The following is an 18389-nucleotide window of genomic DNA, read 5'->3' on the forward strand; positions in this document are numbered from 1 at the left end:
ACGCACACAAGCGCGCGGAGCCCCCCTCGGGGCGGGGCGAGGGCTGTCGCGCGGCCGCCCCTCAGGCCGAGGTGCCGGTGGCGCCATCTTGGTGCGGGGCGGCCGGGAGCCACAGGCAGGGCTGGCCCGGAGCAACGCTCCCAGCTCCGCTTCAGGGCAGCGTGTTACCCCGCGGGCAGCGCTTCCCGGGCCGCCCGGCCCCGCGGCGGTAGCACCACGCCGAGGGAAAGGCGAGCGGTCTGCAGGGAGCGCAGCCAGGCCTCTGCCTCAGCCCCGGTCTGGGATGCGGGGCCTCCAGCCCTGGCTTCTGTCTCTCCACAGCGTCGGTGCTGCCCGAGCGAGCGTCTCCCGTGGCGGTGGACCCGTAACCCCGGCCCTCATGGCCGTAAATTGGCCGCTCTGCCTCAGTGCGAAGATAACGCGGAGGAATGTCGGGGCAGAAAGGGGTGTTGACACCGCAGCCACTGATTTTCTGCTGGCTCCGATGCAGCGTTTGAAAAGCTAATTTCTGTGTCTGCCTCTGCGGACAGCTTTGTTTTAACAGTGATTATAATTTAAAGAATGTTTTCTTGTAAACTGTGGGGTCAGAATAACCACGTCAAAGAGCTATCTTCTCCCATAACATGAGAAGGAAGATATTTTATCATTCTACTAAGAACATTCTTTTCCCCCATGGGAAGGTGGTTTGTTTGTGTAGCTTTTCATTTAATGTAAATTACATACACAAATTCCCTACGCCTCTAAATCACAGTATACCCTGCAGTCTTTGGTGCTAGGAATTTCTAGAACACCCAATGTGAGAATCTGGAAACGTTTCCTATATGCCAGTGAAAACATGTAAATTACTTGGATGACAGAATTTATGTCAGACGGGAACACGAGGGAAGGATCACCAAGGGAAGTGAAATTTTGTGCCACGCTAAGCGGCGCTGTGCATATTCATTCCCTTTTTCATGTCTGTTTTGCCCATCATTAGGGCTTGCTTCTCTCAGGCAAAAACTAACGAGAAAGTGCTGTTATAGGTAAAAAAAAATTAGTCAGGCCATCGTAACTGAGGTGCTTACATTCCTCCACCCTGAGAAAAGGAGAATACGCTACCAAATACTGAGGTAATTTCCTATCTGAGAATCAGTACATAAAAATCAATTGCTCCAGAAAACTTAATTCTCTATTACATGGGGAGCTCCATGGAAATCCTCAGTTTAGTCGCACGCAGGACACTCTTCAGTTCCAGCCGCCTCATCTGGGGGTGTGTAGATGAAACGATATGGTAAAAAATAAAAAGATAAACAAGAGGGTAGCAAGGATGAAGGAATGGCTTCTGCTTGAGAAGAGGTTAAAGCAACCAGCGTAGTTCATCTTGGAAAGCGGACGTGGGGAGAAGGGCAGGCGAGCAGTCTGTCTTACCATAGATAGTACAGAGCTGGTAAACGGGGAACAATTAGTTGTTGCACAGTAACTGAGCGATTACAGGCAGTTAACGGGTATCATGCACCAAAAGAGAGGAAGGAGTGTTCTACACGGCGTGTAATTTGACCACTTATCTCAGATACTGAAAAAATATGACCACATAATATCTCAGATGCTGAAAAATACTCATGGTTTCCAGAAGCAGACAGCGCAATTACTGGAAGGCAGGCTGGAAGGAGACGTCCTGTGTCGTGCCGGCAAATACCAGCTCTCTGAGGTCTTGGGTGAAACCCTGGATTTATCACCAGCACTTCAGAAAGGCCAGGGACATACCGTGCGTGTCTGGATGGCCCAAATGCCACCCAAAAGCTGCGAATTTGAACCCGGCATCCGGCTGCTGCTCGGTGTTAATTTCCAGGTGGGTTAATTTCACTGGTGTGCTCCGGCATGGGAGGCATTGAATGTGTCAGCGGCACATCGGCACTGTGTGCGGAGCTTCACCTGCTGCTCATCAGGGGGCTTAAACCCTGGAGACGGATTCTCAGTTCTGGCAGTAGTTGAGGCTCCTGGAAATACTGAAACTCAGTGCTGAGTTTTTGCCAGACTCACACATGAAGTAATTAATCTTTCATTTGCAGTGAGTTTATGAAGTGGACTTAAATTCACTCCAGTATACTTGCTCCCAAGTAAATAATCCTCAGCTCTGATACAACTGTACAGTTCAAATGGATTACAGCTATTATTTAGTATTATGCCTTGGACACAGTGTACATTAGTTTTAACTGAAGATTTATTTCAATTTAATTTTTTTTTCAGTGGAATGAAAGCAACAATCTGATTATTTCACCAAAAAAACCCCCCTCACAAATCTTACTTTCCTGCTGCATTTGAACTCTGCTTTTGTACATGGAAAAAAAAAAAATCCAACCCTGAATGTTTAGTTATTCTGTAACCAGGCATTTCGGGTCAAAGACACAGAAGGGATCAAAAAAGATAAGCAGAATTAAAAAGCCAAGGTCAGACAACTTCTTCCTAAGAGTAGTGAAGACAAATCCAAGGAGGAAGCAGAACACAAATCAATGTCCTATCTCCACTTTGCTTCCTAGCCAAAGACACTGAAAGTGTCTCCAAGAAGTAAAAAGATATCTCCCGTTAAAGAGTGCCAGTGCTGTCAAGGGAAATATGAAATAAAACACTCACAGCCATTGCTGAAGAGATTGCTCCTGAGTGTGTTCACGGTCCTCTGGGGAAGGAGAGGATTACTGGGCACGAGGACCAACTCTAACCAGTGGGAAACTGGTTTTATTTCCATGTACATCACGCTGTGTCCTAAAGGCATCTCAGCCACCTCCCTGCATCTTGACACTATTTTGGGGGGGTGTGGGGGGGTGAAATAGGAACTGCTTTGCTGGTGCACTAGTGTTTGTCCCTGACCCACGCCGCTCCACCCTGGGGAGGCAAGCGGAGGTAGCCCATCACTTCCCCACTGGCTGTGGGACATTGGACTTGCAAGGGCTGCAGTAGGGCTTTGGGGGTCTCCTGTACGGGAGGAGCTGTCGGACACCTTCTCTGCAAACAGCCCGAAGGCGGGACGGGACCCAGACGGCCTCTGCGGAGCTGCAGAGGTGCCCGTGACTTCCCAGGGGCTGCAGAGTGCCTGTCTCCTCTGATCAGGTTTCTCCACCTGGTTTCAGAGATTTCGGTTTAGGGAAACGTGGGTTATACCATCATCTTCCACACAGCAGTTGGGGAAAATGTTTTTTTTAATTAAAATATAGATACATAAATCAAGCCATGTAGGAAATTGGGATGAAAAGGGACCTTCTGGGGCTTTGCAGTCACCCTCCTCCTATTACAGTCACCTCTTCACCATGGCTAGTGTCTCCCTCCCTCCGCTCAGAGACTGCACTACAGGTGCCAGGCATTTTCTTTGCACCTTTCTCAAAGGCAGCGAGCCAGAGGATTTGGTTGTGTAGCTTGTGAGACTGCTTGTTGGCCTGTCACTCTACCCCTTCTCTGGCAATGGAAGGGTCACAAGGACACTGTAGAAAAGCATCCCCTAGTGTGATGGCACTTTTTAAATGATCCGACTCGAAATGAGGAGGAAAGACAGTACAATTTATAGTGTGGTGTGATGTCCCGGCTTGACCTGCCTCCCCCAGCAGAGAGATCTTGTTTCCCGGAGAATGCGTTTCTGAGTGAGAGCTCCCATCTGATCACTGCCAGGCTGATGCTGAACAGTAAAACATCTCCCCAACAGTCTGAGGAGTATGCGTGTCTGCTGGGTGAAATTTCACAGGGGCAGCCAGAGGAAGCTCTGAGTCGGATGTGAGGTGGGATTCAAAGGATTAATCACACTGGAACATGGCTTCAATGCCAAAGACGCTTTATTTCAAGCTGCAAAACACTGAGAACAGGACGAACATAAGGGGGCTGTGCCCATCTCCAATTAAGCTTAAGCTCACCAGTGCTAGTTGTGTGCTCCAAGCCCATCACTGAGAGGTATCTAGCTTGCTTTGTAGTATGCAGCTCCATCCATGGATCAGATAGCTCAGAGAGGAGGAGTCCTCCTTTCCAAATGCGGCTGGCACAAAAAGGCAGCACATCAGCCTTGTGACGCTGCAAAGCCTCTTAGTAGCCTATTGACTTAGCCAACTCCGTTGCCAGTACCTGTGAAACAGGGATGGCAAAATCTCTGATGAGTCCTTTGTGCTTTGCCTGCAAAGTCAGTCGCTCTTGTAAGATGCTCTGAGAGCCTTAGAATGACCATTCACTGAAAAAAAAGGGCTAATATCTGCTTTATCAGGACATGCTTCCTTTATGCAGTGAGGACCGAGCCAGGCAGAGTGAACATTATCATTTATTTTAACCCCAGGGTAACTTATTACTGAGTGTCATTCTACTTGACGTGTTCTTTTAGTACTGATTATGCCAATAGCTTGAGCAAATAAACTGGAAGTTCCTGCAGTTCATTCTTTGGGGAAAGGTCGTTCACCCCATGCTGTAAATGGACACACTAAAGAGGTGTGTTTTTTTCAGGGGCTGGAGTGAACCTCACCTGTTGGACTGGCCTTCACACATGACTCGGGAGCAGAATGAATCACAGCTCGTAGCATACTGACAGTAGGAGCAAAGGCAACCTTGTCACCGTAGTAAGGCGCTGACGGGTGCTCGGAGGAGACGTCTTCAGATGGCAGGGCTTAAAGAAGAAATGTAGCGTCCTCTCTGCTGGGAGCTGCGTGTTTCTGGTGAGTTAGCAGAGATTAATGGACATTCCTGGTGCACTAGCTGGTGGGTTAATTTATAGCTGTCTGTAAAGAAAGGCTTATTTATTTATTTCAGTTAGAAAGCTCGGATCCTTGGAAATTTTAAGCAAAGGCTGTATGACCTGTTTAAGGAGAGACTGAATGTCAAGGGAGAAGCAGGCTGGGATAACTCCTGCATATAAGCAGTCTGGAAAGCAGTCAAAGGGAAATATTTAATATAACTCAGATTTGCTCTTTAACTTTTGACTTTACAAAGGTTAAAAAATAGTACAGACTGCCTTCTTGCTTTAGTATTTTAAATATTAAACATTTTTCTTGTGTTTCTTTAATTGAACTTGGTCCTTAATGTACCTTTATAAACCAACCCATCCATTTGTATCTCCGTGGTGTGCCGTTGTATATCCTGTATGAACCCCAAAGACAGGGCATCCCACTTTTATAATATATTTGGAATAACTGATGCATTTTAACACCATCAGTTAAGATAAGATAACCACCAGAGAGAGTCTCTGGTGAGGAGACTATGACAAGAGGAGACTATTGTACAAAGACTGGGACATTATACATGCATTGCCCCATATTGTGTAGTGAGTAGAGTGTCCAGAGGGACATTATCATCTTAACAGAAGCTGTGCTTGATAGTCTTTCCAGAAGACTTTTTCTCCCCATCTTTACTTATATTGATGTAGTAAGTATCTCAAAGACTTCTCATTTGCAGAGTGAGGGCAACATCTGGCTTGGTAAGCAGCCTCAAGTATTAGACCTGATAAAACCCAACATACAAAGCACATGGTGGTTTCACAGCACTGTATGCTGTGCCCTGGCTGGGAAGAGTCTCCATGCAGCTGGGCACGTGCATGTTCCTGCACGGGACAGGCCCCTCCCCAGGTTATGCCAACCTTTAGAGCACCGATCCCTCAGCTCTGCCTTGTGCATGTGGTGGGTCTCCTATCTCCAAAGGCTTCCATCATGAGGAAGGATTTTACCACTTAAGTGCTGGGATCAATATGTAGAGCAAAAATCAGTCACTTGCCATTTTTCTGTACTTTCTTTAGATTTCATAGGATGCCACCAAAGTCCACAGATCCTCATTTTGAACAAGAGGATTTGGGACAGCATTGACAAGTGACTCTTTGCCCCTGAAGTATGCACAGCATGCAAATTTTGCAGCTTTTGATGTAAAAATCTCATTTGCAAAACCAAAAAAATTACAAAATTGTTCAGGTGTAAATATAAATTCAAAATAACACAGGTAAAATGTTTCCTTGAGAGGCGCTGGCCTCTTTGTTCTTTCTACCTCCTTCCGTAAAAGGTTAAAATGCATGAGCTTTCTCTCATTTGAGTTCCCCGTGTTGTACCTGAGCTGGGAAGCAACCTCAGAAGGGTCTTGGGTGTCTGCAGAGGACTAGGAGACCAAAGTCCACAGCTTAGAGTTGTCAGAGGCCTGGATCTGAGGGCTCGTCCCCATCCAACAGCAGCCAGAGTGACTGCTGAAACGTGTGGGCAAGGGAGCAATAGTGAAGACATCACCCACGCTCTCTCATCTTGTTTGGTGGAGCAGTGCTCACCCACGCCGGGATGTGGGCAGCGGGGCAGAGCAGCTGTGTGGGGGAAGCTGGAGGAGATGACTTTAAAAATCTCTCCTTCAGGCTGGAAGATCCAAACTCTCCAGAGCATGTCCAGCCCAACTGTGGGACTCACTGTTTCCTTACTGGGCAAACTGGTGGTGCAGGCAGTGTTCTGGATCCTGCTCAGGCTCTCCACTGGCGTAGATACACTGGCCTGAGAACACTTTGTTCTGTAGCTTTGATGAATGAAACTTCCAAACTAGTTTGGTCAGCTTGATGTAGATGTAAAAGATCTTTAAAATAACAGGGGTTTCCCTTAAAGTCTTTTACCTAAATTTCCTGTTAATGCACGATAAATATCCACTCTGTTACTGTATTGTACTTCCGGCCTGCCACGTCTGGGGGAGATTTGGCAGTCACTACTTTATGAAGTAGTGAAGTGTTTCTAGCAGCTTTCTAGCATCCCTGCTGTGCATGGCAGCTTTAGTGCGGATGCCAAGAGGTGGCCCGCAAGTTATGAAACACCTTGGGAGAAAATCAGCAACATGCATGTCAAATACCCCTGTTCAAGCAAATGATTAGACAGAAGCCTTGCACAGCAAGATTTAACACATTCAAGTGGCACTTCTTGTTAGGGTGTAGCAGACTTGTAACTTGATTTTATTGGCACCAAGACTTTATTTCCTCCTTTCTGAGGAGTGATCTGTGTGAATAAGCTAAAGCTTACCTGGATGGTAAGGTAATTGGCATACCTAACTGCAGGGAGCAACTTTACCCCATATATTCTGAAATAGAGTCGAAGTGGACCACGTATTTCAGAGCCCCATCCTCAAAGGATTGCTAACAGGTGGTTTTCTGGCAGCAGGGAGCAAGCCTGCATGCCTGGTTGGCTATAAAATGTGAACTTTGAATTGTGAAGACATTGAGAAGGGGGGGGAAGATAGTAGCAATCATTAGGTCTATAACCGATAGGACAAATGCTTCCCTGAGGAGTCAGCAGCAGCGTTGTTGACACGCCTGGCATGGTGGAACGTGCTCGTGAGCGATTTCCAGGGAACAGTTTCAGACAGTGCCAGGCCACACTGCAAAGGCGGGTAAAAGTTGAGAGTATCAGCCGGTTGTAAAAGTCTAAGTCTTCATATAATAATTAATGGCCTGTGGGGCCAGCGTGTCTGAGGGACGCGTGTGTGTTGTGGTGTCATTCACCTGTGAGCGGGTGACGGTTCAGATGAGGCCAGTGAGCAGTGGCAGAGCAGTGGGCTGGGGAGAGCCACCTAACCATCTCAAAGTAACTCACAGTGGGCAGACGGGAACCCTCTGCTCAGGTCAGGTCCTTCCAGAGGAGGCTGAAGAACCGAGTTGGACAAGCAGCCATAAAAGCGGGATTGATGCCACTGACAAATGAGGGACTAAAGGTCAAGGAGGAGCTTTCTGCTTCCCTGAAGAATGGGAGATACCTTTGCCTCAATGGCAAGCCGGCTTTTCCTCCTCTTGGAGCCGAGCCCTTCACTTCCTCATCTCCACACCATGGATTGGCAGCAGGTAGTCACTGTCCACAAAGTATGTATTCTTTAAGGATTGTGGCAAGGGAGCGAGGAGGGAAGCAGCGAGGTTAGTTGGGCTGCTCTCAGCAGCCGAGCTCGCATCTTCATGGGGTCACCTAAGCAAGGGGTCCAACCTCAGGCAGCAGACCCTGTGCCAGACCCACTCTGCTATCACCTCAATGGCTCCCAGGATGTCCGCACCCTGTCCTGGCAGCTCAGACTCACGTTCACAGAAGAAAACAGATGCCACAGATGCCACAGCTGCCAGGGTATATCAGGTCCCCTCTCTGAATACAGAGCTGGAGCAAGGAGGGGAATCAGCATGAGTGCAGAGTCATTTAAAAGACCATCACTTCTACTTGTGCTTTTGTCTTCTTTCGTCTGCTGTAGACCACAGAGGAGAAACATGCTGGCCTGCTGTATCCAGTCCCTCTGAGCAATAACGCCTATAACTTCAGGGCTCCCACTGGTAAAACCAGCAGCACCGCACAGCAGGAGCTAGCAGACAACGCTGCAAGGTTGTCCCTCACCTCTCGGCTCTCTCTCTTTCCCAGGCATCTGCACACCGAAGAAACACTGGGGAAGGCGTGATCCATCCCAGCTGCACATACAAATATGAAGTTCTTCTGGATAATCCCATTTTTCCTGCTGCAAGGTAGAGGCTTAGCTTAGAGGATAGTAGCATGGGTAAAGTAGGTCACGTGCTGAGGCCGTGTCTCTTCACAGGCTCTCACCCACACCAGGCTCAGCAGGGGTTACAAGATGACATTGTCTGCAGGGCAGGTTCGCAGGAGCTGGATGTACACGTGCAAGAGTTTCCAGCATTGTTGTATGAAGTTATGAACGGTTCACTGTCTGAGAGCAAACACATACAGATAGTATTATGGCAAAGGCATGCATTAAAGAACTTAACTTTCTGGAAATACAGTTTCTTCCTCTCCATGGGCCCATTTTCCTCAGTATACACCAGCAGCAGCCTGGCTCAACCATGGAGAAAGTTGCACCCTAAGCCTGTGGTCACAGCACTGTTGCAATCTCTTCAACACCTAGGAAGACACCTGACTTACGGAGATTTTATTTTTTTAAACCCAATATTAATGTCTGTTGGGACTATCTGCACCTGCGCTGTGCAGAGGCATGTTCCACCTGACATTTTAAGGTTAGACAGCAGAACTAGAAAGACCTGAGCCCCAAACCCTTCCCCCCTCTGGTTTCCCAGAAACAGAGACATTGGAGGCAGTTCCTAGTTCATCCAGCTGGAGCAGGACATCAGGGTGTCTGTCCCCAGAGGCAAAGGCTAAGCCAGCAGTGAGGCTCACCAAAGGGTCCGAGCCTCCTCTGCCTCTTGGAACACACCGAGAGACACCTCCCAGAATCAGCAGGAAGGGGTTAAGCATGGGCCAGGCTGCACAGTGCTGGGGGCTGGCACCAGCCAGCACACCAAGGGGCCCAGCAGAGCTCAAGTCTAGGAGAGGAACTTACAGTCATCTCTTCTCTGGGGAACAGCTATGGATAGAGCGTGATACAGAGCTCAGCCCTAGTCACAAGGGCAAGTCTAGCTGACCTTCCCAGGACCCACCCAAAACGACAAGCTTGAGCCATGTTTGCTGAGAAGCGTGGGTTAGGGAAAGCTCAGCTATGAGCCCAGCAAGCCCTAGCAGAGAGAAGCTGGACTGGAGGCAGTTTTCCTCTTGAATGCCTTTTGCCTGATGCTGATTTCCAGTTCCAGAACTAGGTGTCATTCCCATCTGCCCTATACATTCTGTGTGCATATATGTCCTGTGCTTAGGGAGTGGCCACACTCATATGCCGGTTTCTTTGCAGGCACTGAAGCTTTTCTGATGAAAAATGCTAAAGTCAAGCTGTGTTTACAAGCCAGCCCGAAGAACGGGAATTTACTGCTGGAGGACTGTAATCCAGAGTCAGATTTCCAGGACTGGTCTTGGCAAGGTGATTCTTTGATGAATCACGGCACGCAGAGCTGCCTCTCCGTGGTGGGGGCCAACAGAGTGCAGACAAGTCTCTGCGGCAGCGCGGGCTACACGAGCTGGAACTGCTCGAATTCTCTGCTCTCTCCTCTGGGCAGGAGCCCAGAGGCTGTTTACCTGGTGGCAAACAGGAAAGGAGTCACTCTCAGTGACATGAGAGGCCCGAAGGCCCAATGGCAAGATGTTGCAGACAGGAGCGTGTGTGAGGAGAGAGCAGGTAAGTGCCACACAGTCGGGGACCAGTGGTACATGCACACAGGCTGCTGGGGAATGTGGAAAGGCACAGGCAGTGTCCTGGGGTCTTTCCAACCCTGGGTGCCCCACCATAACGGGATCTGCATTGAGAGCCAGAAATGCTCTCCACTTCTCGGTGTATGAGATAAGGCTGTGCCCTCACGGCTGTGTTCTCCCTGCTTGGAGGGATGCGCTGGGCAACCCTGGGAGCCAAGGGGAAGGCCATTTCTGGCCCGAAGTATTGCAGTGAGTGACCGTTGCATCTTTCTGCTCTTTTCCTCCACAGCCGAGGCAGAGCAAGACGGGTACTTCTTTGCAGCCCTTGCCAGCACACACGTGTATGACTACTCAGAAGACAATGCGACCCTTGCACTGGGTATAGATCAAGAAAAGCTGGAGGAGCTGCTCTGGTTCTTCCGCACAGAAGAATGTAAGTCCCATTGGCATTCCTGGGTTGAGAGTTGAAATGGAGATACACAGTCCTTGGCTGTTAACCCTCCTGCCTAATGGAGATGCCTGAGGGAATTACCCAAGGAGGTGATTTACCCCAGATATAGAAACCCGTAGTCTCACCTCCAGGAGAAGCATGCCATGGGTGAAGACAGGCATGAGGCTTTGCTGAGATAGTGCCTCCTCCCAGAGCGGAGTTGAGCCTCTTTCCAGGCATAGCCTGCAAGAGAGCAAAGGTCTGGGATGACCAGTGATCTTAGCAGGGTGGAGGGAGCAGATCGATACGAGCAGGTCAACGCTCCGAGGATCAACTTCAAAGCCACAAAAATCAAGGACGGAGCATCTGCTGCCGTCTGTGCTGCACACCCCAGCAGGTGTTCGAAGGCAAAATCTACCTGCCTGAGTGTGGCAGGTGCAAGAAAGGCTGCAGAGCAGAGAGGCCCTTCTAGCAGTGCTCATGGCGGGATGCTGCAGCTCTCAGCCTTGCTCCCACCTTCTGGCACAGCCGCTGCCAGCTCTCAGGCAAGGTTGAAAAGCCATGTGAGGCAGATGTGGTCAGCGTGAGAGAGCCAGAGCCCAAGGCGGGGGGCTGTGAGAGGCAGAAAGCAGTTAAGTCTCCTGCCCAGGGAGCGAGAGTTGCCTGAGCTTATCCCCAAAAACGTGACCTGGGTGCTCTGCTCTGAGTGCTGAGCTGGACACCAGCACCTCTGCCCTCATCCTGCAGCCAAGCCATGACACTCTGAGCTTGGGTATCCTCAGGAAATGCTTGGCCGGGCTCTGCCGGCCACACTGCTTTGTGCATGCTAATGCTGCCTCTCCGTGCTTCCCCCCAGCGTCGACATGGAATTACTCCGTCCTTGTGCTTTCCTTCGTGGCCATGATTTTGGGTCTTGTCCTCCTGGCCATTAACATTGTGCAAAACAGGTGAGTCAGGAAAATTTGGGGGTCTTTTGGTGTGTGGTGGTGTGCTGAGACCCCCCCCAGGCAGACAGACACATGGGTTTGGCAAGGCAGGGCAGCACGCTGAGATGCAGGGCAGGAACAAGCCCCATTGGGAGAAGAGCAAAGACAAACTCCCTTTGCACTGTGCTTCATTGTAAAACCTTGCCTGACTCCCTGCTCTCCTCGTGTGTCACTTGGAACGAGCCACTTCACTTCTCCGGGCCCTGGATCCTCACTGGTAAAGCATCTGCAACAGTTTTGCCCAGCCCAACGGGGCTGTTGGAGGGAAGTGATGTTAAATGTGTGCTGTGAGGTGCTCTCCCATGAGTACAGGGCCACACAGGGGCTCTGGAGCAGGACTCCCCAGCCTTTCTCCGTCTGCATTCCCACAATGTTCCCCTGGGCCATACCGCTGCACAGCAACCCTGCAGCTGAGGAGGGGTTCTTCCCAGCAAGAAAACTTACATCTGGGTCAGAGCTTTCATCTTAAAATGAGAGAAAAAGAGTTAATGTTACAAGTCTGCCGTGCTTTCATTTTAACGCTGGCTTGCTGGGCGTCACTGCCTCGCTTTGGGCGATGTGGTGCGCTGTGTGTTCTCCGAGTGTAAACCCCGTGGCTGTTTGTACTCAAACACTTCAGACCACTTACATGACACAGCGCAGCCGGCAGGGTTTGCCCGTAAGCACCTCATGTGTTCCCGGGGCCAAGGTGCGAAGAGATGGATGTAACCATCGCTGGGGGTAGACGCCTGCCCGCAGGTGCGGGCTGGGCTCACTGCTTCACTCCGCATTTCCTTTTTATGCCTTCCCTGCAGGAGAAGGAAGATCTACATGTATAGAGAAGCAGTGCAAACCGCCCAGCAGGCTGAGCTGGAAGCCAAGCAAGCCCTGAAGCCTGTGCAGGAATACAGCCCGGCCGAACTGAGAAGGGAGGAGCCGGTGCCGCAGGATGAGAGATCAGGAGAAGTGGTGGTCCAGTGGAAGGACGGGACCTTCACGTCTCTGTACACAGAGATCTGAAGGTGCCGTATAACAGCAGCTGAAGTCAAACCGTTTAGGCCCTAAGGAATGTATCAGAATGTCTCGGTTCATAGTGATGGAAGTTTAAAAATGCAGTTTAGCCTGGGGAAGCAAAAGAGAGTAAAACAAGAAAGCAGCAGAGCTGCACCAGCAGAAGTAGCTCTGGACTCAAGGCAAAGCTGAGCCTCCCCCGTTTCAGCTCCCGGCTGGCTGGTCTGCACCCGCTGCGCTCGGCTGCCTCCAGCCTTCTCTCCCACGCCAGCTTCGCCCCCTCCCTCAGATGCCGCTTGCCTCCGCTGCAAACGGGTGGGAGCCGAGCCGGCGCGGGAGGCTTTTCCCGTGGTCAGCCAGGGAACACGCCATCACATCCCATCAGGAAAACAGCTGCACTGAAGCAGAGGCACTTTTGTTCTTTTCCGAAATCGTCTTTATTAAAATACTTTCCAAAGTGGTGGATCAAAATCCCATATTGAATCTCTCTCTCTATCAGTAAGGTCATATATATATATATATATGTATATATGTACAAATATACATGTGGATATTTTACTCTGCAGAGTAACTGCAACTCCAGGGGGAAGCAGCACACTGAACCTGATACAGCCAAGGAAGCCGAACGCACAGCCCTTGGCCCCGGCTTGGGCACAGGTAGAGCCTGGTCTGCTTTTGCATTCCCTTCACGCCCTTCACTGGGCACACGTAGAAGCCATGAAATAATTTAAAACATTTTTGGAAATCCATCAGTCTTTTAAACAAAGGCTATTCAGACCCTGTCCTCATCGGTGAAGCATCTCTCCTTGCAAAGCCTTTGAAAAGGAACACTATAGCGTAAAAAGTTGATTAAAAAAACCCAGCTATTTTGGTATGACTTATTTCGATGTGGGGACACCTGAGGCCTTTAGTAGGGTGAAACAATATCTGCACCTTTCTCGCTTGGATTAAAAAAAAATAAAAATTCCTCCTACTTATTGCTCGGTCAGGGGAGCAGTGAGACGAATGAGATGGGTGCCTCCATGCTTGATTAATGATTAATTCCCCCTTTCCTGGGCTCCCATCGCTGAGCGCCAGGTGCCCAAGCCGGCTGGGGGGCCCTGGGGACGACCCTCGCCCTCCCGGTGGTGCCCGTGGCTCCGGCTGCTCCAGGAACTGCCCGGATCCGCACGGAAAGCCTGGCTGGCCCCGGTGCCGGTGGCAGGATGGGGCGCAAACACCGCAGCAGCGCTCAGCCAGGGGGGACGAGAGCCGGGGCAGGGGCAGGCAGAGTGATGCCACGGCCGATTTTGGACTCTCGGCACCCCGTCTGCTCACCGAATTGTCACCACGGGCTTTGCCCCGGCACGGAGACCGGGGCCACCGTCCGCCAGTGGCAGCTGCGGTGCCCGTGAGTCCGTCGCAGATGGTCTCAGCCCTTGTGGAGCCGGAGGGACAGGGGTCTCTCGCCACCCCCTCCGCAGCCCGCAGGGACACGTCCTAAAATATCTTGAAACCTTTCAGCAAGGTGAGTGTGGGAGCTTTCCTCTTGCTCTGAGCCCGCGAGGACTTGACGGTGACCAGCTTGGCCTGGGCCACCGAGGGGATCTCCTTGTAGTTGACGGTGGAGAGGGTGTTGAAGGTGCAGCTGGCCAAGCCGTGGTGGGTGGGCAGGGCGACCGGCGTGGCCACCGGCGGGCAGGGATGCTCCTCGGTGATGAAGAGCGGCCGGATGGGCAGGCTCTGCTCCGCCTGGCGCCGCACCTCCCGCACGGCTTCGTGGAAGACGTGCTGCACCCCGGCGAAGTCCTGGCACGCCGACACCTCGTAGAAGAGGCACCTGAACCTGCTCGCCAGGGACGTCCCTTCGGCTGCGGGCACCTGCCTGGCGGGAGCAGAGGGGACGGGTGCAGCATCCCTTGGGGTGCTGCAACCACCCGAAAAGGGGAGCAAGGGGTGCAGGCGGGGAGCAACGGACCCTGCATCCCACGCCTGCTTCCCGGTGAGCACCGGGGCAGCACCCGCTCGTCCCCCCTCCTGGGACAAGCAGGGGACGTGAGTCCAAAAGAGTTTTGCCTCTCCCAAAATCCCAGAGCAACGGGCTGCACGGGTGCCTGGGGAGTCACGCAACCTCCCGTGCCAGGGACGCGTGCCAGGGACGCAGGGGGCTGGATGCGATGGCAGCGCACTGGGAAGCGGGGAGGAGACGAGGCAGGTCCCTGCCTTGGGGAGGGGGAAGCCTCCGTGCTGGGAGCACGGAGGGGGTTCAGCAATGCACAGGAGGGTTCAGCAACACGCGTGACTCAAGGAGCCGTGGGACCAACACTCAGCACGGCCCCAGAGCGGCACAAAAGGCCAGAAAAACACACCGGGGACATCCAGTCCTGGCAGCGGGGACAGGGTGAGAAAGGGATCCAGGGAAAGGGCACATCCAGAGGGGAGCAAGGAGCTGGAGCGGGCTCAAGCCCTGCCCGGGGACGGTGACGCTGCCTTACCACGCAGCCGAAAAACATCCCACTGAAAATACCAACGGGCTCAAAATAAACACATCGTCCCCCGGGCAGGAGAGCAGGAACCTCAGAGATGTGGGAGGACATAGCGAATACCGACAGGCGTGGAAATAACCACCAAAAAAATAAGATTTGGTGTTTGCGTCCCAGCCGGAGGGACGGGGGAGTGATCTGTGAGCTCTCCCCCACTGGAAAAGGACAGCCTTGCCCCGCGCCCGATACCTGTACTGCTCCATGTCCAGCTTGTTGCCCAGCAGGAGCACGGGACAGCGGCGCTGGCAGCCCCTCGCGTGCAGGGCGAGGACCTCCAGGTAGCGCTGGCAGCCCTCGAAGCTCTTCCTGTCGTCGATGCTGTAGACGACGAGGAAGGCGCTGGCCCAGCGCAGGTAGCGCTCGCAGTTCCCGGGGCCGTCCTGGGGGCGAGAGGAGCGGCTGAGCCGTGGTCCAGCCGCGGTCCAGCCAGGTCACGCCGGGCGTTTGGCACCAGCGGTGCCCTGGTGCCTCACCTGGTCGGCGGTGTCCATCACCTTCAGCAGCACGGGCTGCTGGTCCACCAGCTCCTCCGAGGCATAGGTGTCCTCTGCAAGGAGAAGGGTGCTTGTGAGGACGGGCTGGGGTGTCTTGTCTTCTCCAAAGCCAAGCAAAGCCCTGGATGCTTGGAGCACCATGGAAAAAACTCATCCCCTGATGAGGAGCATCCTCCGCCGACGCCTCCCACCTCGCTTCTTCCTGAGACAACAGTACTTTGGGGGACTGGCGGTGATGCTGCTGGGCAAGCCCAGCTGGGAGCAGTTATTTCTCCCTGCATGCCGCAAGCGTGGGCTCCCACGGGAGAAGGAGGGAGGGGAAGGAGCCCAGCGCGGCCATTCCTGCACCCGGGGCTGAGGCCTTATCTAAATGCCACGACCTGGTAAGATAAAGCGAGCTGGGGGCTTGACACCGGGGCTGTTTCCCGATAAATCAGGCAAAAGGAGCACCCCTTTCTTTTGGGAGGAGGGCAGGCAGGGAGAGCCGCTCAGCCGTTCCCCTGGGAGGAAGATCCCTTCTCCTAGCCGGGTCCTAACAGATGCGTTTCGGAAAGGTTTTGACGTGGGAAGATGAAACCACATTCCCAAAAAAGATCTGAGGAGGAAAGGATTTATCCTTCTTTCCTAAGAGCTGCTGAGTTATTAGGGGCTGGAGTCAGTTCCTGGACAAGGTCCATATCTCTCTAATGTCCCCAACAAATCATTTACAGTTCTTCCCTGCGCCCTGGAGTCAGGCCTAGGAAAATAGTTATTAATTACTCAAACGAGTGGAAAAAAAAAAATGCCCAGAACCACTCGCTGCACGGCGCAGCCCCCGGGCCGCCCGCCCTGCGGCCCTCACTCCCTGCCCCAGCCCTTCCCTGCCCAACAGCCCCAGGAGCAAGCAGGAGGCACGAGATGCTCCCCAAGGACCCCCAATAATTCAGCTTTCAGTTTCTTTGGGGCGATGCAAGGAGCCAACGTCCCCCCGTGGGACATGCCCGTGGAGAGAGCGCTGCTTTCACCTCTGTTTTTACAGGCGGATTTGGGTCAAATCCAGCCCTTCCGTTGTTTTTCATGTAATTTTGGGTGGTGGGTTTTTTGGTTTGTGGTTTTTCCCCCCCCCTTAAATACCGCATTTGTAGAAACACGGGAGATGGGAATGATGCTCCGTGGGAGCTCATGGGGGACAACCGGGGGGAAACACCCGCGGAGAAAGCATCTTACCCAAGTTGGGATCATATTCGCTTATGAACCTCTTGGTTAGAAACTTCACGGTCAGGGCTGCAGGAGGTGAAAGAGGTGGGTGAGGCGGGCGTCCCCCCACGGCATCGGCACCCCCCCATGCCCGGCCATCCCCGTGGCAGCGGGGCGTCGGACTCACCTGACTTGCCGGCCCCTCGGCACCCCAGGATGGCCACGTTGCACTCGGCGAGGGGGCTCTGGGGCGGCCGCTCGCCACCGGGTCGGGGTTTGCTGAACATCGAGGACATCCTCCGTCCTGCGGGAGAGAGCGGGGGGCCGTGGGGCACCCACTGCCACGCCGCGTGGGGACCTTCTCGCCGCCCGGCCCGTGGGGTGCCCCGGCGGGGGGGGGGGGGGCGCTCAGCGGCACCGGGGAGGGGGCTCCGCTCTCCTCCATCCGCACCCCGGAGCCCGGGCGGCCGGCACCCCGCCCGAGCAAAGGCGGGGAGCACCCCCCAGCCCTCCACCCCCCCCCACCTCCGCCCCCAGAAAGAGAAGAGAAACGCGGCCTCCCACCTTCCAACCCGCCGCCGGAGGGGCCGCGGGGCTCGCCGGGGTGCGCCGGGGCCGGGGCCGGGCCGGGGCCGGGGAGCAGCGGCCCCTCCGCCGCCGGGGCTGCCGATGAATGAGGCAGGCGGAGGCGAGCGCAGCTCCCGCCGCTCGGCCCCGGCCGAGCTCCTTGTAAGGAAAGCGGCCGCGCCGGCGCCGGGCTGGACACGCTGCCCCGGCCGCCCCGAGGCCGGTCCCCCGGCAGGGCCCACGCCGGTCCCCCGAGCTCCCGGGGCCTCGGGCAGGGACCCCCCCGGCCCCCAAACCCGCCGGACCTGCGCCCGGCGGCCGCCTCGCCCCTGTCCCCCGCACCTCGGCGACCCCCGGCAAGCGAAAGCCCGGTCCTGCCGCCCCGGCTGAGGCCGGCGCACTCATTACACCTCCCACGGGCAGCAGCGGCACCCGGAGCGACGCTGCCAGCACAGCCACCCTCCTGTCCACCGCTTGCCCAGCCCGTTGAAGCACAGACACCTTCTGCTGCTGGCAGAGAGTTCGCAGGGGTAAAAAAACCAACCCTTTTCCCACCCAAAAGGCGCGATCCCGAGGGGGAAAAGGGGAGCACGGGGAGTACTCACCGCTGCTGCCCGCACCGAGCCATCAGCCAGCACCCAGCGGGCTCAGAGCCCGAGGAGGTGGCGGAGGCTGAAGTCAGCGTTGTCATGGCGATCGCAGCCATTTGGGATGGGACTCAGCGCCCAGGCCCGCAGGATACGGCCCCCAGGCCGGCCCCAAGGGGTTGCTGCGGGGGACCATAGCCAGGGCTGGGGGGCAAAAGCCGCTCCGCGGCAGTGCGGGGCTGCTGCGCCGTTGGGATTGTTGCCCGTTAACGCAGGGAGGATATTTTTAAACCCTCCCAAAATAGTCTGGGAGCGTGGAAGTCCCTGCAAGCCCCAGGCATGGGGAGGATGGGGAGGATGGGGATCGCTCCCCTGCAGGAAGCAGAGCCCCTCCGGACCCCCGACCCCCAGACCCCCTTTGGAGACAGGTCAAGGATGCTTAAAAGCAATCGGAGCTAAATGCGGTATTTTAAGCCGGATCGATGACAGTAACACAAGCGCAAAGCTTTCACCTTCTCCCCTAAACTGAGATTTTCTGGGGAACCTGCCGGGGCCACGATCCTGGGGCAGTGGCTTTGCCGTCACGCAGTGCCCCGGCAGCTCCCGACTGCTGGGATGAGGGGCTAAGGA

The 18389-nt window shown here is 53.9% G+C and overlaps 2 protein-coding genes across 5 annotated transcripts; one reads left to right on the forward strand and one right to left on the reverse strand.

Moving 5' to 3' along the window:
• The first annotated feature begins 61 nt into the window (after nucleotides 1-61).
• SLC51B (SLC51 subunit beta) lies at nucleotides 62-12915 on the forward strand. Of its 3 annotated transcripts, none has more exons than XM_072871052.1 (8): nucleotides 62-1109; nucleotides 1610-1828; nucleotides 4450-4658; nucleotides 8343-8443; nucleotides 9613-9993; nucleotides 10297-10440; nucleotides 11294-11384; nucleotides 12218-12915. In XM_072871052.1, exons 4-8 carry the CDS (start codon nucleotides 8404-8406, stop codon nucleotides 12420-12422), a joined length of 861 nt encoding a protein of 286 aa, XP_072727153.1. In that variant the 5' UTR covers nucleotides 62-1109; nucleotides 1610-1828; nucleotides 4450-4658; nucleotides 8343-8403; the 3' UTR covers nucleotides 12423-12915. The 3 variants fall into 3 exon arrangements, with proteins under 3 accessions (XP_072727153.1, XP_072727156.1, XP_072727154.1); XM_072871055.1 differs by having other exon boundaries at nucleotides 1060-1109; nucleotides 1613-1828; XM_072871053.1 differs by lacking the exon at nucleotides 62-1109 and having other exon boundaries at nucleotides 1395-1828.
• RASL12 (RAS like family 12) lies at nucleotides 12845-17819 on the reverse strand. Of its 2 annotated transcripts, none has more exons than XM_072871057.1 (6): nucleotides 17778-17819; nucleotides 16793-16909; nucleotides 16636-16692; nucleotides 15409-15482; nucleotides 15125-15315; nucleotides 12845-14277 (listed from the first exon to the last, which is right to left on the reverse strand). In XM_072871057.1, exons 2-6 carry the CDS (start codon nucleotides 16899-16901, stop codon nucleotides 13893-13895), a joined length of 816 nt encoding a protein of 271 aa, XP_072727158.1. In that variant the 5' UTR covers nucleotides 16902-16909; nucleotides 17778-17819; the 3' UTR covers nucleotides 12845-13892. The 2 variants fall into 2 exon arrangements, with proteins under 2 accessions (XP_072727158.1, XP_072727157.1); XM_072871056.1 differs by lacking the exon at nucleotides 17778-17819 and adding an exon at nucleotides 17170-17297.
• Between the last annotated feature and the right edge of the window lie 570 nt (nucleotides 17820-18389).

This window comes from Ciconia boyciana, chromosome 8, assembly GCF_034638445.1.
Source record: "Ciconia boyciana chromosome 8, ASM3463844v1, whole genome shotgun sequence".
Classification (NCBI taxonomy): domain Eukaryota; kingdom Metazoa; phylum Chordata; class Aves; order Ciconiiformes; family Ciconiidae; genus Ciconia; species Ciconia boyciana.

What these genes read in the sequence shown, in the direction of transcription:
- SLC51B (XM_072871052.1), top strand. Translation starts at nt 8,404, where the DNA reads ATGAAGTTCTTCTGGATAATCCCATTTTTCCTGCTGCAAG. An exon ending in GTTCTTCCGCACAGAAGAAT is followed by an intron (nt 10,441 to 11,293) that starts GTAAGTCCCATT and finishes GCTTCCCCCCAG; the next exon opens with CGTCGACATGGAATTACTCC. An exon ending in ATTAACATTGTGCAAAACAG is followed by an intron (nt 11,385 to 12,217) that starts GTGAGTCAGGAA and finishes CCTTCCCTGCAG; the next exon opens with GAGAAGGAAGATCTACATGT.
- RASL12 (XM_072871057.1), bottom strand. Translation starts at nt 16,901, where the DNA reads ATGTCCTCGATGTTCAGCAAACCCCGACCCGGTGGCGAGCGGCCGCCC. An exon ending in CCGAGGGGCCGGCAAGTCAG is followed by an intron (nt 16,693 to 16,792) that starts GTGAGTCCGACG and finishes CACCTCCTGCAG; the next exon opens with CCCTGACCGTGAAGTTTCTA. An exon ending in CGAATATGATCCCAACTTGG is followed by an intron (nt 15,483 to 16,635) that starts GTAAGATGCTTT and finishes TTCTCCTTGCAG; the next exon opens with AGGACACCTATGCCTCGGAG.